The sequence below is a fragment of the Pongo abelii genome, chromosome 1 (genome assembly GCF_028885655.2).
Source record: "Pongo abelii isolate AG06213 chromosome 1, NHGRI_mPonAbe1-v2.0_pri, whole genome shotgun sequence".
Taxonomy (NCBI): Eukaryota; Metazoa; Chordata; class Mammalia; order Primates; family Hominidae; genus Pongo; species Pongo abelii.
The window spans coordinates 197,778,291-197,798,144 of NC_071985.2; the positions used below are offsets into that span (position 1 = coordinate 197,778,291).

The 19,854-nt window shown below is 40.8% G+C and overlaps 1 protein-coding gene across 4 annotated transcripts in view; it reads left to right on the plus strand.

The window, feature by feature from the left end:
* Positions 1 to 482: 482 nt before the first annotated feature.
* The window catches only part of CLSPN (claspin), a 50,697-nt gene continuing 31,325 nt past the window's right edge, over positions 483 to 19,854 (plus strand). For 3 of the 4 annotated variants that reach the window (XM_054537822.2, XM_054537823.1, XM_063713392.1), the window contains exons 1-10: positions 533 to 687; positions 5,225 to 5,333; positions 5,838 to 6,286; positions 7,228 to 7,389; positions 8,055 to 8,132; positions 8,466 to 8,538; positions 9,333 to 9,441; positions 9,621 to 10,195; positions 16,590 to 16,781; positions 19,022 to 19,281. In XM_054537822.2, coding sequence (XP_054393797.1) covers positions 664 to 687; positions 5,225 to 5,333; positions 5,838 to 6,286; positions 7,228 to 7,389; positions 8,055 to 8,132; positions 8,466 to 8,538; positions 9,333 to 9,441; positions 9,621 to 10,195; positions 16,590 to 16,781; positions 19,022 to 19,281 — 2,031 coding nt within the window. In that variant the 5' untranslated portion in view covers positions 533 to 663. Of the gene's footprint in view, positions 688 to 5,224; positions 5,334 to 5,837; positions 6,287 to 7,227; positions 7,390 to 8,054; positions 8,133 to 8,465; positions 8,539 to 9,332; positions 9,442 to 9,620; positions 10,196 to 16,589; positions 16,782 to 19,021; positions 19,282 to 19,854 lie in introns of all 4 variants that reach the window. The other variant, XM_024235477.2, reaches the window with a different exon arrangement.

A 19,854-nucleotide genomic window follows, 5' to 3' on the forward strand; every position in this document is an offset into this window, starting at 1 on the left:
TGTGTGTGTGTATATGTGTGTGTATATATGTGTATGTATATATGTGTGTACATATGTGTGTGTATATATGTGTGTGTGTGTGAGTGTGTATATATATATATATATATATATATTCAGTGGTAAGTGTCATGTACAAGAGGCAGACAGGATCTAGCTGCTCCAGAAATGAAGTCAGTGGAGAAAATCCCGACGGGAACCTTGGAATTCCTCTAAAAAGTTCAGGTACCGGACACTCCCAGGTGCCCAGGAACCGTTTCCCAGCTCACTTCCCCCTGAAAGACTCACCCCTCCAATCGCACATGATGCTTGGGCAAGTGTCGAAAGTCAAAGACCACGGCTCGCCTGGTACCGACTGCCCCGCCCCCGTGCACCGCCAGCTCCCCCAGGCCCCGCTACCAGCAGCTGCGACCCGCCAACTCAGCCTGGGTTATATGAGATTGGGCGGCCGGAGGCGCTGCGTGATTGGTGGGTCGGAAGGGGGCGGGGACTCGCTGGAAAGCCCCCTCTGGATTGGTGCAAACCATCTGGGTGGGACCTCCACTCTGGCTGGGCGGGAAAGCAAGAACAGCACTGCTGGGCTGGAGACGGCGGGAGCCGCAGCTCTCCGGCTGAGGGGATCAGAGACAGCTCCGTCCCTAGTGGAGCGCAGGGGAGGCAGGAGTCATGACGGGCGAGGTGGGTTCTGAGGTGAGTTTATGCACACGCTCCCCACGGGGACTGCGAAGGCCGGGCACCGAGAGGTTAGGTGGGGCCGGGGTAGATCCCGCTGACCCGAGGCGCCCGGGCGGGAGGACTGCGGCTCCCGGCGTTCGCCGCGCCGGCTCCCGCGGCCTCGAGACTCGGCCGGGATGGGTTCCGACCGGGCGTCCCGTCCCGCCGCCGGGCTTCCCGCGCTTCGGGCTCCGTGGCCGGGGAGCTCCAGGTCTCTGCGGCGCGCGCTGCCGGCAGCCCAGCCCCTCCAGCCGGTTCCTGCCGCCAGCCCTCCCCTTTGGCGCGTTTCCTGTCGCGGAAGCTCCTCCCCTCAGGGTGCCCTGAAAGCCAGGAGGCTCTGGCCGAACCCGGCCGCAGCGGTGCGGGGGGATTCTCCGCAGAGAGAGGGCGAGCGAGGGTGTTAGGGAGTTCCACACTGGGCCTGGGAGGGGCCCTGGAGGTCATCGCGCGCAGGCGCTTTGCGTTTTCCGACCGGGCCCCGAGTGGGGAAGTCACCATTGGGGCTCCTGGCTGGTGGCTGGCAGCTCCCTGGCGAAATTGGGCATAGAAAACAGATGTTTCCAGAGCTGTGTCCTTTCTGGGGCCGGATTCGGGCAAGGCACTCCCGCCTTAGTAGCAAAATTTAAAGGGGCGCCAAAACCCTCAATCAAACTCATATTTTAATGCAATATTTTTAAAAAACCAAAATTAATGCAAAAACTTTTTATGATTTGATATTGAACAAAATATCAGACGTTTAAACAAAGACAAGATCCGACCAGTCATTTGCACGACCTTGCCTCACTCATCTCACCCTAATCCCATCCCTGTTTCCAATAAACTTTATTTACAAGAGCGGGCGTATTATTTACCTCATGAGCCGTAGATTATTGATTTAATTTTTTAAAAAATGTTGCATTAATGTTATTTATTTTGATTACTGAATTTTTTGAGACCTCACCCCACCCTGTTCCTGGCCCTGCCCTTTGACGTTGCTGCAAATTGCCTAGAAGATAATCGTCATTCAAAGCAGCCCTATTCCTTGAGCTGTCTGGTTACCTAAATTCGGTTTCCACATTCACAAACAGAAGTAATAGTTTTACTGCTTTGGATTGTTGAGAGGATCGTCAGTGCATACATATTAATTCTCAGCAATCCCAGCACTTTGGGACGCCAAGGCCGGCAGACTGCTTGAGCTCAAGAGTTCGAAACCAGCCTGCGTAGAAAACATGGCAAAACCCTGCCTCTACAAAAAAAAAAAAAAAAAAAAAAAAAAAAATTAGCCGGGCGTCGCCTGTGGTCCCAGCTACTTGGGAGGCTGAGGTGAGAGAATCCTTTGGGCCTGGGAGGTCAAGGCTGCAGTGAGCCATGATCCTGCCACTGCACTCCAGCCTAGGTGACAGAGTGAGACACTGTATCAAAAAAAAAATTTTGTACCTCGCATTCAAATCAATTTAATAATTTTTTTTTTTGAGATGGAGTCTCGCTCTGTTGCCCAGACTGGAGTGCAGTGGCGCAATCTCGGCTCACTGCAACCTCTGTCTCCTGGATTCAAGTGATTCTCCTGCCCCAGCCTCCTGAGCAGCTGGGACTACAGGCACACACCACCATGCCCAGCTAATTTTTGTATTTTTAGTAGTTATGGGGTTTCACTGTATTGGCCAGGCTTGTCTCGAACTCCTAACCTTGTGATCCACCTGCCTCGGCCTCCCAAAGTGCTGGGATTACCGGTGTGAGCCACCATGCCTGACCAATTTAATAATTTTTTGAGAAACCACTCGGGTGAGGCCTTGTGCCCTGTTACATTACTGATGTTCATATTTCTCCCTTTATTAATAAGTTGATTCAGAGCCCTGAGAACACTAAGGAGATAGACTTGGCATCTAGGGTTAGCTTTAAGGTCACTAACTGATCAAGTCACCTAACACACCCCTCCTCCTTAGGTTTTTATTTGCGACTTTTTAAACTGTCTTATTTAGAAATTTTCAAACCTATACAACCGTAGAAGGGATGGTATAATGAACCCATCACCTTACTTCAACTACAGTTTGAATATCTCTCGTCTGAAATGCTTGGGACCAGAAGGGTTTTGAATTTCAGATTTATTTTGGATTTTGGAATATTTGCATACACATAATGAGATATCTTGGGGGAGGGACCCAAGTCTAAACATGAAATTCAGTTATATTTCATATATACCTTAGACACATAGTCTGAAGGTAATTTTATACAGCATTTAAAAATAATTTCGTGCATGAAGCAAAGTTTTACTGCAGCTCATCATATGAGGTCAGGTATGGAATTTTCATCTAGTGGCATCATGTCAGTGCTCAAATATTTTGGAATTGGGAGCATTTCAGATTTTCAGGTTAGAGATGTTCAACCTGTATTTTCAAGTCATGGCCAATCTTGTTTTATTCATACAGCTACCCATTTTTCCTCTCACAGGATTATTTGGAGGAAAATCACAGATATCATATTACTTGAACCACAAATATTTTAGTGTGCATATCTAACAGACAAGAGCTTTCCAAAAATAGATACTACGATATCATTACCACACCTAAGAAGTATCTAGTCAGTGTTCAGATTTCTTTGACTCAGAGATATTTCATTTATTTTTATATGCCACTTTAGCATAATTATTTACATTTTTAGTTTTTTGAATCATCATCCAAAGTTGGCATATTGCAATTGTTTATATTATATATGTGTATATATGCATATATGTATGTATTTTAAGATATACATACATATATAAAGCATACATTTATGTATATAGAAATATACAGGGCTGGTTGTGGTGGCTTATGCTTGTAATTCCAGCATTTTGGGAGGCTGAGGCAGGCGGATCACCTGAGGTCAGAAGTTCGAGACCAGCCTGGCTAACATGGTGAAACCCTGTTTCTACAAAAAATTAGCTGGGCATGGTGGCGCGCGCCTGTAATCCCAGCTACTCGGGAGGCTGAGGCAGGAGAATCGCTTGAACCCAGGAGGCGGAGGTTGTAGGGAGCCAAGATCGTGCCATTGCACTCCAGCTTGGGCAATAAGAGCGAAACTCCGTCTCAAAAAAAGAAAAAAAGAAACAAACAAACAAAAAAAGAAATATACATATAGCTGGGTGTGGTGGCTCACATCTGTAATCCCAGCACTTTGGGAGGCCGAGGCGGGCGGCTCACCTGATGTCAGGAGTTCGAGACCAGCCTGACTAACATGGAGAAACCCCATCTCTACTAAAAATACAAAATTAGCCGGGCGTGGTGACACATGCCTGTAATCCCAGCTACTCGAGAGGCTGAGGCAGGAGAATCGCTTGAACCTGGGAGGCGGAGGTTGCGGTGAGCCGAGATCACGCCGTTGCACTCCATCCTGGGCAACAACAGCAAAACTCCATCTCAAAAAAAAAGAAATATACATATAGCATATAGAAATATACATACATGTATAAATATATAGAAATATACATACGTACACACATATATACATTCACTTATGTATTAACTTTCTTTATAGGTTTCTCTCCCTCTCTTTTTTTTTTCTTTGCAATATATTGTTAAAGAAACCAGCCGGGTGCAGTGGCTCATACCTGTAATCCCAGCATTTTGGGAGGCCGAGGTGGGCAGATCACCTGAGGTCAGGAGTTTGCAACCGGCCTGGCCAGCATGGTGAAACCTTGTCTCTATTAAAACACAAAAAATTATCTGGGTGTGTTGATGTGTGCCTGTAATCCCAGCTACTCAGGAGGCTGAGGCAGGAGAATCGCTTGAACCCAGGAGGCAGAGGTTGCAGTGAGCCGAGATTGCACCACTGCACTCCAGCCTGGGTGACAGAGCGAGATTGTATCTCAAAAAAAAAAAAAAGAGAGAGAGAGAGAGAGAAAGAAACCACCCAGTTTGACTTGTAGAGTTTCTCACATCTAGATTGCATATCTGTGGTATTATTCAACATGTTCCCCTATTCCCTCTATTTCCTATAACTTGCTAGTTAGATCTAGAGACTTGATAGGATTCAAATTTGATTGTTCTGTCAGGAATACTTTATAGCTAGTATTGGGTACTTCTATTAGGCAGCACATAATGTCTGGTTGTTTCTCTTTTGGTGATGTTAGCAGCCATTAATGATAATTGCCAAGGTCTGTTATTTAATCAAGGGTTGATAAAATTGTGATAATCTAATTCTATCATTTATTAATTCATTAGGATATTTCTCTAAATAGAAACTTCCCCTCATCAATCATATGGATATATTGGGGAACATTTCACACAGAAAGGGCATAATAAATGCTTGATTCTTTTCATTTTTTTTTTTTTACCATTACTAAAAGAGTTGGTTCTGTTAGCATCCTTCAAAGGTGAAAAATGAACTTTTGTTTGTTTGTTGTCCAGTAATTCTAAATGTCATCCCTTCAAGGAACCATTGTATTTGGTTCTTTCCTTAGTTCAGGTTGATGATCCCGTGATGATTTGTGTGTCATTATGTACTTGGAGCTTTCGGTCACCTGCTGGTTAATACAAAGTATATTGTCATTTTCTAGGTTCACCTAGAAATCAATGATCCAAACGTCATTTCACAAGAGGAAACAGATAGTCCTTCAGATAGTGGACAGGGCAGCTATGAAACAATTGGACCCTTGAGTGAAGGAGGTTTGTAATAGTATTTTTATTTTTAGGAATAGGTTGCAGGAGCCTCAGTTGTAAGTAGATTGGATTGATTTCATTATTCTCTTGATTTATTACATTATTAATGCCCCATCCTTATTGTTTGTTTTATTATAAAAGCAAAATAACAGTGCTTGTACCTTTTTGAAACTATGTTATATTGTTGAATGTCTAATAGCTACCATATTGCCTGGTTAATTGCATTCATCCTATAATAAAAGGAATTTTAACACCTGCGGGAGGATTAGAACAACTTTACACATTGTAAATATACGTAGAATTACATTTCCCAGTAAGAGACATTTTTCCCAGGGAAAATGTTTTTCAAAATGTATTTTTAGATTTGCTTTGCTACAATCAGTTCTTAATAGTAGTCACGTAATTTCACAATGTTATATATCACTTGTATAACAATATATTTTTGAGGAGTAGTGGGACTAGGAGGAAGATCAAATGATGGTATAATTAAAAGAAAATTGTTTCCTCCAGATTCAGATGAAGAGATATTTGTAAGTAAGAAGTTGAAAAACAGGAAGGTTCTACAAGACAGTGATTCCGAAACAGAGGACACAAATGCTTCTCCAGAGAAAACTACCTATGACAGTGCCGAGGAGGAAAATAAAGAGAATTTATATGCTGGGAAAAATACAAAAATCAAAAGGATTTACAAAACTGTGGCAGACAGTGATGAAAGTTACATGGAAAAGTCTTTGTATCAGGAAAATCTTGAAGCGCAAGTGAAACCTTGCTTAGAGCTGAGTCTTCAGTCTGGAAACTCTACGGACTTTACCACTGACAGAAAGAGTTCCAAAAAGCACATACATGATAAAGAAGGAACTGCAGGAAAAGCAAAAGTAAAATCAAAAAGAAGACTTGAGAAAGAGGAGAGAAAAATGGAAAAAATTAGACAGCTAAAAAAGAAGGAAACAAAAAACCAGGTACATTTTAAAGAATAATTTGCTATTGCTTGGGTAGGTTAACATTTTAGAAAAGGTTGCTGTTAGTACTTGAGGTTGTTTCTGCTCTCTGACTATTGCTTTGAATTGACTATTTTGTGTTGAGAATTATTCTCAATAGGTATGTGATTTAAAACTAACTGGTCTTGGCCAGGTGCAGTGGTGCATACCTCTAATCCCAGCACTTTGGGAGGCCAAGGCCAGACAGTCACTTAAGCCCAGGAGTTCGAGACCAGCCTAGGCAACAAAGTGAGAGCCCATCTCTACAAAAAATTTAAAAATTATTTGGGTATGGTGGCCATAGTCCCAGCTGTAGTCCCAGCTACTTGGGAGGGTGAGGTGGGAGAATCACTTGAGCCCAGGAAGTCGAGGCTGCAATGAAGCTGTAATTGTATCACTGCATTCCAGTGTGGATGACAGAGTGAGACCCTGTCTCAAAAAAAAAACCAAAAACCAAAAAAACAAAACTTATTGGTCTTATTCTATTTTGGGTATGCAGAGGACATTTCCAAATAAATGGGTTTCTGATTTTCTTTATGAGCACATGAAGTAATTCTTTGCTATCTCTGAGCTGATGAAAATTAACTGAAAGAAGCCTTTTTTATGCATCTATCAGTCAGTAGTCTTGTTTGCTAACTAGAAAAACCATCCTCAAATTTATAAACTAGTTGCTTAACAAGTATTTTACTTCAAAAAAATATTTACTGTTTATTAAGTTAGTTTTAGATAGTTGCATAAAATCACAACTTGGACTTCAAAGGATATGTGTGAGTTAGGAACCAGTGAGAATGTTCTAGATTTTATATGCTTGTCTGTTGATGAAACATGGGCTTTTTCTGGCCTGATCCAAATTGCCATATGATGTTGTGAAATACTGGATTTTTAAATGATTGGATTATGCTTTTTGTTTATGTATTACCTAGGAAGATGATGTAGAACAGCCATTTAATGACAGTGGCTGTCTTCTTGTGGATAAAGACCTTTTTGAAACTGGGTTGGAGGATGAAAATAACTCTCCATTGGAAGATGACGAGTCATTAGAATTAATAAGAGCAGCTGTAAAAAACAAAGTAAAAAAGCACAAGGCAAGTAAAGCATGATTGCAATAAGAGTTAATCAACTGCTTCTGACCTTTGCTATATTTTTAATTTACTGTTGGAACCTTAATTTTTTTTTTTTAACTGAAGAAAAACGTGTCAGTTGACTTAAGTTTTTCAGCTGTTAATTTTGGAGACTTGCAGTACAAGTGATAGACATGCTAACTTCTTTGGAAACTAGTGTTTCGTTATTACCCTTTTAGGAATGCTGAAAAAAAAAACCACTAAGATATTTGATGGTGTAGTAAGATGCAGGTAAACAATAGGGAAGAGATGTAAATTTTTCAGTCCTATAGCCTTTGAGAAATGAACCCTATAGGGTTTCAGGAAGGGTATCAAAGAGAGGCATCAGTCAAAACATTGTTGTCCCGAGTGTTTGGAAGCATAATGTTTCTTCCTAAGATTTTTTTTAGCTTCCTGCGAGTTATTATACCTCTTTAGGGAAAGACGTAAGCAGAGGTAAAAGAAATAAGGGTCTGGACTCCATTTGAGGTATCTGTTTTCTAAGCATAATAGGATGCTGTGTGTTTAATAATTTCTATTTGATGATTATTGATTTATTAACGTAGCATGATGTGGTGTTGGACTACAAAAGTAGTCCTCTTATTTGAATTTTGTTTTTGTCCTAATAATCAACCTGCCATTTCTTTTAGAAAAAAGAACCATCTTTGGAGAGTGAGGTCTATTCATTTGAGGAAGAAAGTGAGTTATCAAAAGGAACCACGAGGAAGGTGAGGTAGAGTCCTGTATATTAGTCACACTGATCTCTTTACACAGGAGATTATAGATTTCTTAGGGATAAATATTTTATTTTGTCTATCATATTTTTCTGTTACCCATCATATTGCTTCATACATAGTAGGAACAAAATATGGATTGGATTGAACAAATTCTCTGAGACTTGGGAATAAATGAATTCCTTGAGTTTATACTGCATTTGGGCTTACTCATGCTTACTATTTCCTTTCCTCTTTTCTTGGAGAGAGCAAACTCTTGAGGGATGAATATCTATCTTTCTGGATATTCATATAATTAATGTAGTCTCACTTTTTGTTTTCTTTAAGGAAAGAAAGGCAGCCAGATTAAGTAAAGAAGCATTAAAACAACTGCATAGTGAGACTCAGCGCCTTATTCGAGGTAATGCAACCCAGTAAACTTTGAGGCAAAATCACAACATTTCTTTGTAAGCTCAACTTGGATGTTGGGGACTTTTAATTTTTTTTAACACTTCTAATGTGAACTCAGGTTATAATATTAAGTTTAGAATTGATCTTGGTGAAAGGCCATTGTTCTAAAGCCCTTGGAACATTAGTATAAACTGAAGAAATTTTCAAAACTGTAGTGCAGGTAAGGAGGAAATTTTTTAATGGTTGTCTATGGACTGATTGTGTCAGGATTCTTTGGAGAGGTAGTAATCCCTCCCTATTTGCAGTTTTGGTTACCTGTGGTCAGCCATGGTCCATGGAATTTAAAAATATCATCCCTTTGTCCAGAGTATCACGCTGTATACATTACCTGCCTTTTAGTCAGTTAGTAGCCCTCTCAGTTATCAGATCAAAAAAACACTGCATGGTTTAGTACTATCTGCAGTTTCAGGCATCGACTGCAGGTCTTGGAATGTATCTCTGGATAAGCGGGGACTACTGTATATAAATGTTTAGGTCCCACAGAGATTCTGATTCAGTAGATTTGAAATGGGATCCAAGAATCTGTATTTCTAAAAAACTTCCTGGATCATTTTGATTTCACATCTAGGTTTAAAAGCCACTGGTCTTCAGGGAGCTCTTTTGTACTTAGCTCCTCTGCCTTTGTTAAAGGGGAGTTTTCTATTTCTAGTGATGGCTTTGGTTATTATGTTTAGTTAACTGAATATGAAGTGACATTTCAGAATATACGGTATATATATTTGCTTGTTTTATTCCATTTTATAGAGTCTGCACTTAACCTTCCATATCATATGCCTGAGAATAAAACCATTCACGATTTCTTCAAACGTAAACCCCGGCCCACTTGCCACGGAAATGCCATGGCACTATTGAAGTAAGAACCCTCTTTCCTTATTATAATTGTCATGAACATTTAGTTTTGTAGCAAACATCTGGCATAAAAAGTTCAGATTTCTCACTCCCTTAAAACTGATTTAACTGATATATACTAAGGGATGAGAATGTTTCACATTTAGGATAATTTTCAACTCCAGCTCATTTTCTCTTCTCTAGGTCATCTAAATATCAGTCAAGCCATCACAAAGAAATCATAGACACTGCAAATACTACTGAAATGAACAGTGATCACCATAGTAAAGGTTCTGAGCAGACAACAGGTGCAGAAAATGAAGTGGAAACTAATGCACTCCCTGTGGTTTCAGAGGAAACCCAGATCATTACTGGATCAGATGAGTCTTACAGGAAGGATTTGGTAAAAAATGAAGAGCTAGAAATTCAGGAGAAACAGAAGCAGAGTGACATTAGACCTTCACCTGGGGACAGCTCAGTGTTGCAACAGGAATCCAACTTCCTCGGGAACAATCACAGTGAGGAATGTCAGGTTGGAGGGCTTGTAGCATTTGAACCTCATGTCCTGGAGGGTGAAGGCCCCCAAAATCCAGAAGAAACAGATGAGAAAGTGGAAAAGCCTGGGCAGCAAAATAAATCATCAGCAGTTGTGCCACCTGAAAAAGTGAGACGGTTTACTCTGGATAGACTTAAGCAACTGGGAATAGATGTTTCCATTAAACCACGGCTAGGTGCTGATGAAGATTCCTTTGTGATACTTGAACCTGAAACCAACAGAGGTAATCCTTTAAATTGTGGGGAGCCTCCCTGGAGTGATTATCCTGGTAGCTTTTGACTATTGACTACTGTCGAGGACAGAGAACACAGGAGAAACCAATAACCACATTTGATCTTATCCTGCAGTTGTTCCAGATATGGGCAGAGTCTCTTTTAGAGAAATTTGGCAGGGTATCAGAATGATCTAAGCCATGTTAAAAATGGAAGTCTGTTGGCCAGGTGCAGTGGCTCACGCCTGTAATCCCAGCACTTTGGGAGGCCAAGGCGGGCAGATCACGAGGTCAGGAGTTTCAGACCAGCCTGGCCAATATAGTGAAACCCCATCTGTACTAAAAATAAAAAAATTAGCCGGGCATGGTGGCATGCATCTGTAGTCCTAGCTACTCGGGAGGCTGGGGCAGGAGAATTACTTGAACCCAGAAGGCAGAGGTTGTAGTGAGCCGAGACTACCATTGCACTCCAGCCTGGGTGAGAGAGCGAGACTCTGTCTCAAAAAAAAAAAAAAAGGGTTGTTGATAGTTAATATAAAAAAGAGGTACATTGCTATTGTGTTATGGTATTTAGGAATTTATTTCTGCCATTCCAATCTGAAATTAAGTTTTTTCTATAATCCTGAGTCAAATCTTAAGACATTGATGAAAACATCATTTAGTTTTTTACTGCTAAAGAGAAACATTTTGGTTCACTTAAATTATCTGTGAAACCGAATTTCTTTTGTTTTCACTCATTCAACAAATATTAAAGTATCTACTATGAGTAAGTTGCTGTGGGGCATACCAAGATAAATCTGACATTTAAGGTATACTTAAGATGCTTTTACTCTAATGGGCAAGATAAGAAGTATGCAAATAAGAAGTACAAAGGAGAAAATGGTAAATGATGTCTTTGATAATGAATATGTCATTGATAATTGGAAAATAAATAACATGAAGAAAAAGGAAAAGTATTATTTTCTTAAAGAACATTTAGAATAAAGTACTGTGGGAATTCAGAGAAGGATAAATTTCTTCCAATGAATGGTTAAAGGACAGCTTGAAGAATAGGTGGATTAATTACTTGTTCACTGCCTTCCCTTTATACTGTGAGTTGGTATCTCCTGCCTTGTTCCCTACTCTATCCCTAGTGCTTCCTCAGTGGATGACACATTGTAGGCACTTGTATTTATCAAATGAATGAGTGATCCCTCAACACTGAACTCAAGTATTATCACATTGAATAAATTTCTTGACTCTTAGATAGAGCTGGATGCTCCCCACTCTGCCTTGAGGCAGTATGGCATGGTGGTTAAGAGCTTAGACTTTGTAGCAAGACCAGGATTTGAATCTGAACTATCATAGTAATTGTTTAACATTGTATATGCCATTTGACCTCTTCAAGCATCTTTTTTTAAAAAAGAGAAGAAAGCCAGGCACAGGGGAGCACACCTGTAGTTCCAGCTACTCAGGAGGCTGAGGCACAAGAGGGTCACTTGAACCCAGGAGTTTAAGGCCATCCTGGGCAGCATATGAAATCCTGTCTCAAAAAAAAAAAGAAAAAGAAAAAAGCACTATATGGCTTGTGGGCTATGGTGAAGATTTGTTGAAATAATGCATGCAAATGGATAGTATAAAGAAACACTCAAAAAGTTGTTGCTGCTTCTACTATTATTAGTGAAATGGTTCACATCAATACTTTTTCTTTTTGAGACGGGCTTTCACTTGCTCTTGTCACCCAGGCTGGAGTGCAATGCTGTGATCTCAGCTCACTGCAACCTCCACCTCCTGGGTTCAAGCAATTCTCCTGCCTCAGGCTCTCAAGTAGCTGGGATTACAGGTGCCCACCACCACACCCAGCTAATTTTTGTATTTTTAGTAGAGACAGGGTTTCACCATGTTGGCCAGGCTGGTCTCAAACTCCTGACCTTAGGTGATCTGCCTGCCTCGGCCTCCCAAAGTGCTGGGATTACAGGTGTGAGCCACTACACTCAGCCAAGACTCCTTCATTAAACCAGGCACAGTTGGTGGCTTATGCCTGTAATTCTAGCACTTTAGGAGGCTGAGGTGGGAGGATTGCTTGAGCCCGGGAGGTCAAAGCTGCAGTGAGTTGTGAGCTGAAATTGCACTCCTGCATTCCAGTCTGGGAGACAGAACGAGACCCTGTCTCATAAAAAAAAAATAAAACACAAAAAACATCTTTCATTAAACATCTTATTATTGGCAGGTGCTATGTCAGTGACTATATCTGGTGTGTAAAATATGCTCAGTGAGTCTGTTAATTGAATGGGTTGACTTTGGAGATGGAGAGGATAGAAAGAGCACCTTGTCTCATTAAAACAAAAACAAAAACAAAACACAGAAAAAAGATTCTGTTTCATTAAACAGCTTATTGTTGGCAGGTGCTATGTCAGCCACTGTATCTGGTGTGTAAAATATGCTCAGTGAGTCTGATAATTGAATGGGTTGACTTTGGAGATGGAGAGAAGGATAGAAAGAGCTCTGCATGGTGGTGCGTATTGGGAAGATGTGAAAGTCAGTTTGACCAGGGCTGGAGGTTGAGGTGGCAGAGTTGTATAACAGAACTAGCATAGCTCCATTAGCAAAGAAGCATGAGAATAAGCCGTTGTGCGGAACACTGAGGGAAAGTTTTTGTTATATGGGACTAAAAGTTACCTAAACAGTCCTAGAGTGATAGGAAAGGGAGAAACATTTTTTGAGTACCAACTATATTAGACACTGGTACATTCTTTGTTAGCTGTCTTTCTTAATTCTCATAGCGCCAGGTGTTATTTTGCAAAATGAAGAGACTGAGGCTCAGAGAGGTTAGGTAATTTTTCCAGCATTATACTTGGCTTATAAAGGGACCTACACAGTGGCTGGCATATAATGAGCACTTATTTTTTAACTTGGAACATGTTTTCCTTTAGAAATAATTGACATGAAATTTGGGTTTCCAGACCAGCCATAATATACATGAAGTTAGAATCAACATTAATTCATTCATGCAATAAACTTTTATTTAGCACTGTGTTGGGTGCTGTGTATACACGTAAAACACTCCCTGCTCTCAAAGAAATTGAAGTGTAATAGGAGTGATAGGCAGGCAAACAGACGATTACAATACTGGATGGTAAGTGCTGCGATCAAGGTATATAATTGAGGGTGCATTGGGAACCTAGAGGAAGGGTACCTTACTTGGAGCCTAGAAATCAGGGAAGTTTCTGAAATGAGCTCAGTAGAGATACCAAGGCAGAGAGGTGAGGGAGGGCTTTTTTGGTGGAGGGGTTGGACCTGCATGTGTCAGAGACAATGGAAAGCACAGGGTGTTCTCCCTGGCTGAAGTGAAGATAGCAAGGACATTGGTGATCACAGCCCAGATCATTCAGGGTTTTTATGCCATGCTAGGAGCTTGGACTTAGCTCTTTGTAAGTAGAGGACCACTGAAAGGTTTTCAGCAAAGGAAATGTTCAATCAGATACTCATTTTAGGAAGTTAAATCTGGTAGCTGTTGTGGTGGATGCATTGGAAGGGGTTAAGAGTAAAAACAGTGGGAACAGCTCAGTTTCTTTACCTCATATAGAATAAGGTTTCTATGTGAAAATGCATCTAAATTTAAATTTTGTGATGTCAGAAATACATTACTTCTGTTGCTTGCAATAGCATATGGAATAATCCCTGCCTCTAATTCCTCTACTTTCTGGACAAGAGCAATGTGAATGAGAACAGTTCTCATGCTGCTGATAGAGACAAGCTAGGGCAGAGACTTTTCACTTAAGAGAGGAGATGAGAGGTGATGGAGGATGAGAGGTGATGGACTAATAGAGACTAATGGAGGGAGAGGAACTTGAACAGGGGTTTTAGGATGAAGACAGTGATGGTTGCATCATGTAATAAAGGCCAAAGAAAGTGGTTGCTCCAATGGGTTGGGGGAGGAAGAGCTTTGAGGATCCTAGCTTTCTCCAGTTATGAATGAAGGTACCTCTTGTCTGACTACTATTTTAAGTTCCAGGTAATCTTCCCACCCAACCATTTCTCTTACCCTAGTGGCACCCATAATAACCTGCCTATTTCTGTTCCCTTTTCCCTGCCACCACCTGTTGCTTTCAGCTTTACTGAACCACTGCAAAATAGGAGGCAGACTTACAGCTTGTCTCTACTCTTTTGTTTGCAATGTAAACATACCATCCTTTAGAGTTGGGTTTTTGCTGCTAATAATGTTGGGGTTTCAGGATAAAAAGATTTCCTTCATTTTTCTCTTTTTCTAGTAAGACCATCTAGAGGAAAAAAAACACACATCTAGATGCTAGTCACAAAAACACTGAAGTATGATTTGAGTGCATTTTAGAAAATTAGCCAAAGTTTCATGCCTATAGTCCCAGCACTTTCGGAGACTAAGGTGGGAAGATCGCTTTGAGGCCAGGTGTTTGAGACCAGCTTGGGCAACATAACGAGTTCCTGTCTTTACAAAAAATAACAAAGCCAGATGTGGTGACATGCACCTGTAGTCCTAGCTACTTGGGAGGGTGAGGTAGGAGGAATGCTTAAACCCAGGAGGTCAAGGTTGCAGTGAGCTGTGATCGCACCACTGCACTCCAGCCTGAGCAACAGAGCAAGACCCTGTCTCTAAAAAGACAAATGAAAAGTGGCCGGGCACAATGGCTCACACCTGTAACCCTAGCACTTTAGGAGGCTGAGGAGGGTGGATCATTTCAGTCCAGGAGTTCAAGACCAGCCTGGACAACATGGCAAAACCTGTCTCTACAAAAAATACAAAAATCGGCCAGTCGCAGTGGCCCACTCCTGTAATCCCAGCACTTTGGGAGGCCGAGGTGGGCGGATCATCTGAGATCAGGAGTTCAAGACCAGCCTGGCCAACGTGGTGAAACGCCATCTCTACTAAAATTAAAAATAAAAAAATTAGCTGGGTGTGGTGACGCACACCTGTAATCCCAGCTTCTAGGGAGGCTGAGGCAGGAGAATTGCTTGAACCCAGGAGGTGGAGGTTACAGTGAGCTGAGATCGTGCCACTGCACTTTGGCCTGGGCAACAGAGTGAGACTCCGTCTCAAAAAAAAAAAAAAAAATTAGCTGGGTGTGGTGGTACATGCCTATAGTCCTGGCTATCTCAGGAGGTTGAGGTGAGAGGATCACCTCTAAGCTTGGGGAGATTGAGGCTACAGTGAGAGCCAAGATTGCACCACTGCACTCCAGCCTGGGCGACAGAGCGAGACTCCATTTAAAAATAAACCATTTTATCATGGACGAGAAGGCTGCCTGAAAATGTCCAGTGTGCATCAACTCCAAAGGAACTTTCTCCTTAAAACTGCCAGCTCTCATCACAGATTCCATTATGATATGAAGTGTTAAGCAGAGTGAGTAGGGATTGGTTCCAGGTAACAGCTGGCTGAGGGAGAAGGGAGAAGGAAATTCTAAGATATTGCAGTAGGGAAGAGGGGTAAGTTTATATCACTATTGGATTGCTGAACTTACTGTTCCCAGTATATATATATTTCCGTTTGTACACAAGTTGAGCATGTGGTACTGGGGCTGCAGTATTTCCTTTCTCATTGTACCAATTGTACTAGTGTTAACAGTTTTCACCAAAAAACTTTTTACAGTCCTGCTGCTTAATTATATCACTGACTGGATTGTCATTTTATTTTCCCTTCTTGAAAAAAATTGACCTTGCCTATATTTAGTAAGATTGCCAATAATGAAACGTTCAAAATAGGGAATTTCATCCCAGCAGTTTGGGAGGCCAAGGTGGGCTGATCATTTGAGGTCAGGAGTTCGAGACCAGCCTGGCTAACATGGTGAAACCCTGTCTCTACTAAAAATACAAAAAAATTAGCTGGGCATGGTGGTACTCACCTGTAACCTCAGCTACTCAGGAGACTGAGGCAGGAGAATCGCTTGAACCCGGGAGATGGAGGTTGCAGTGAGCTGAGATCACATCACTGCACTCCAGCCTGGGCAATAGAGTGAGACTCTGTCTCAGAACAAAAACAAAAAACAGCAATAACAAATAGGGAATTTTAAAAGGAGACTGAAACCCATGAAAAATTAAGCCCTTGAATAGATAAGATTATAATCTTTTTTCCTACTAGTTTAATACTTTTAAAGAATTTTTAAAGAATGTTCAAAAGAATTGCACATATTTAGAAATTTCAGGTATAAATTTCTGTCTGATTTTTTAAAGTCTGATTTTTGAAACGTTGAGGAAGAATAGTTGTGGCAGTCCATTAGTTTGGGTTAAGTTGTATGAATTTGACTCTGGAGTTAGTAGCAAGGGGTTTTTGGTTTCTCTGTGTATGTGTGGTTTCCCTCATCATTGCTGAGCTAAAAAAAACTTAGCTTATAAGTCTTAAAGGAAAGAGTTTTGAGCATAGCAAACTGACACACTGGTTGGTGTTTGGGTTTAGAACTGGAAGCCTTGAAGCAGCGTTTCTGGAAGCATGCTAATTCAGCAGCCAAACCCAGGGCTGGTCAGACAGTGAATGTGAACGTCATAGTGAAAGACGTGGGCACTGATGGAAAGGAAGAGCTAAAAGCAGATGTGGTACCTGTGACTTTAGCACCTAAGAAGTTGGATGGAGCAAGCCACACAAAACCAGGTATTTGAGCCCACAGGTTTTGTTTTTTGCTTTTTGCTTTGTATTCTAACAGATCTTCAAGGCTATTGAAAACCTTATAATGAAAAGTTATAGAATCTTTTTCCTTAGAGGCTTTGCAGAGCAGTATCTCTGGCATGATTCACGTGTAGCACACCTAGAGGTGTAGGGTGGACAAGCTGGCTTTATTTTTTTTTAGATATCGTTTGTCTTATTATAAAAAACAAATCCCATTATAGACAAATATATACAATAAATGAAAAAGTTAATCTTCTATCAGAGACAGGTTCTATAACCATATTGTGTACCCTTTTAAACTCTCTTCTTTGCACGTATGTATATGTATTTAAACAAAAACAGTCTGGGTGCTGTGGCACATGCCTGTAATCCTAGCACTTTGGAAGGACAAGGCAGGAGGATCTGTTGAGCTCAGGAGTTGGAGACTAGCCTGGGCAACATAGTGAGCCCTCATCTCTACCAAAAAAAAAAAAATTATCCAGGCATGGTGCCTGCACCTGTGGCCCCAGATACTTGGGAGGCTGAGACAGGAGTATCATTTGAGCCAGAAGGTTGAGGTTGCAATGAGTCATGATTGTGGCACTGCACTCCAGCCTAGGCGAGAGAGTGAGACCCTGTCTCCAAATAAAAAACCCAAAACAAAACAACCCACCTATAATGTGATCATAACATGCATTCTGCTTTGTGTTGTAGAAATGTATTAAGGACAGCTCTCACCCCTCCCTTGAAATCACAAGTAATATATCACATGGAAAACAGTTTTAAACACTGAAAAAAGGTATCAAATAAAAAACTAGTCTTCCCAAAGATAACTATGAACAATTTCTTGTATGTCTTTATAGGAGTATTTTTATCCATATACCGTTTTTTGTGAATGTGTATGATATTGAACATTTACTCCCTGTCAGGCATTGCTCTAGGTGCTTTATATGTTTTATCTCATTTAATCCTTACAACCCTATGAGGTAAAAAACATTAGTATCCTTATTTTGTATATGAAGAAACTGATATGCAGAGCACTTAAGGCACTTGCTCAAGTTTACATAGCTAATAAATGGTAGGACCAGTGGTCTAATCCAGACCACCTAACTCCAGAGCTCAGATCTACTTTATATTGCTTTTGAGGCTCTTTTTTTTTTTTTCCTAAGACACAGTCCTGCACTGTCGCCCTGGCTGGAGTGCAATGGCACGATCTTAGCTCACTGCAACCTCCACCTCCTGGGTTCAAGCGATTCTCCTGCCTCAGCCTCCCGAGTAGCTGGGATTACAGGTGCCCGCCACCATGCCTGGCTAATTTTTGTATTTTTAGTAGAGATGAGGTTTCGCTATGTTGGCCAGGCTGGTCTCGAACTCCTGACTTCATGATCTGCCCACCTTGGCCCCCCAAAGTGCTGGGATTACAGGCATGAGTCACTGCGCCCGGCCTTGAGGCTTTTTTTAAAATGGCTGCATAATATTCTATTGAATGAATACAACATGACTCATTAAACCATACTCATATTGACAGATGTCTTGTTTGTTCCAGTTGTTGCTATTGCATACAGCGTTATATTATAGTGCCAGATATATGGTGGTATATTAGATGCAAAATTCCTTACAGTGGAATTGTCATGATATATATCACATTTTGATATATATCATCCAGTTGTCTTTCAGAATGGTTGTACCACTCTGAATCACAGTGTATGAGTTCCTGTTTCCTCTCAATAATAGGTATTATCAAACCTTCTAATTTTTGCCAGACTAACATGTTGAAAATGTATCTCATTATTTTGATTTGTAGCTCTTTAATTAGAAGTGAGATTAAGCATTACTTTTAATTTATTAACAATATATGTTTATTTTTCTGTGAACTGCCAGTTCATATCATTAGCTTATTTTACTCTTGAGTTGTTTTTCTTTTTCTTTAATATAGGTAAATTTATCAATGTTTTTCTTCATGGCTTTTGAGCCACAGACTTTTGAAGCTCTACTCCCTACCCCCCTTTTCTCTCTTTTTAACAATTATTTTATAATCCCTGAGTGGTATACTATCCAGGGTGCAGAAGTTCTCTCTGATACTTCAATTCATAATAATACTCTTGTGTTCAAATAACAAAAAAGCCCAGAATACTAGAGTCTGAAATTTTCCTTTTGGGATGTGACTAGAATACTTCTGGAGTTGCCTAAAATGCATACCTAATTATTGTATTATGTCTAAAGCGTTTCTACATATTTCTGTTCAGGTGAAAAGCTTCAGGTGTTAAAAGCTAAACTGCAAGAAGCAATGAAACTCCGAAGGTTTGAGGAGCGCCAGAAGCGCCAAGCACTGTTTAAATTAGATAATGAAGATGGGTTTGAGGAAGAGGAGGAGGAAGAGGAAGAAATGACAGATGAGTCTGAGGAAGATGGAGAAGAGGAGGTAGAGAAAGAAGAGGAAGAAGAGGAAGAACTAGAGGAAGAGGAGGAGAAAGAAGAGGAGGAGGAAGAAGAAGGAAATCAGGAGGTTTCTGGCAATTACGTTGTTTTGTTACCTTGTCATGGTGAATATGAGAGAAAAAGTCAGACTTGAAAAAGAGTATAATAAGCATGTTCAATTGTATAAGAGGTTTTAGGGGCATGATGAGGGTAACTACCTCATATATCCCTAAATCTTAGGACCTTCAGGTCTGTCAGTACCACTGAATATCTGTAGATCATCATTATATATCTGAATACAGATATTCAGTGGTACTGACAATACCATTGCCTGGGCTTCCACCTGTTTATTTATATATTTTAATATAATAATGCTAATATTAAAAATGGCTTTGTATTCGTAGGAAATTTTATCTTTGTTGTTTATTTAAGTTTCTCTATCAGATTAAAAAGCAGTCCTAACCTTGGCTAGATTGAGGCCTAGAGTAAATTCTTAGGGAGGTAGAGGCCTTTCTGAGTTATTTTCGTTCTTTGTTGAAGAAGGCATTTGTAGAAGGGCCTCTTGCCCTTGTTCCATAGTACTGTTTTCTGCCTAGGGGAAACAGGTGATGATACGATTGTTAAGTATTAAAAAGCTTTCCTTTTTGGGCCGGGCGGGGTG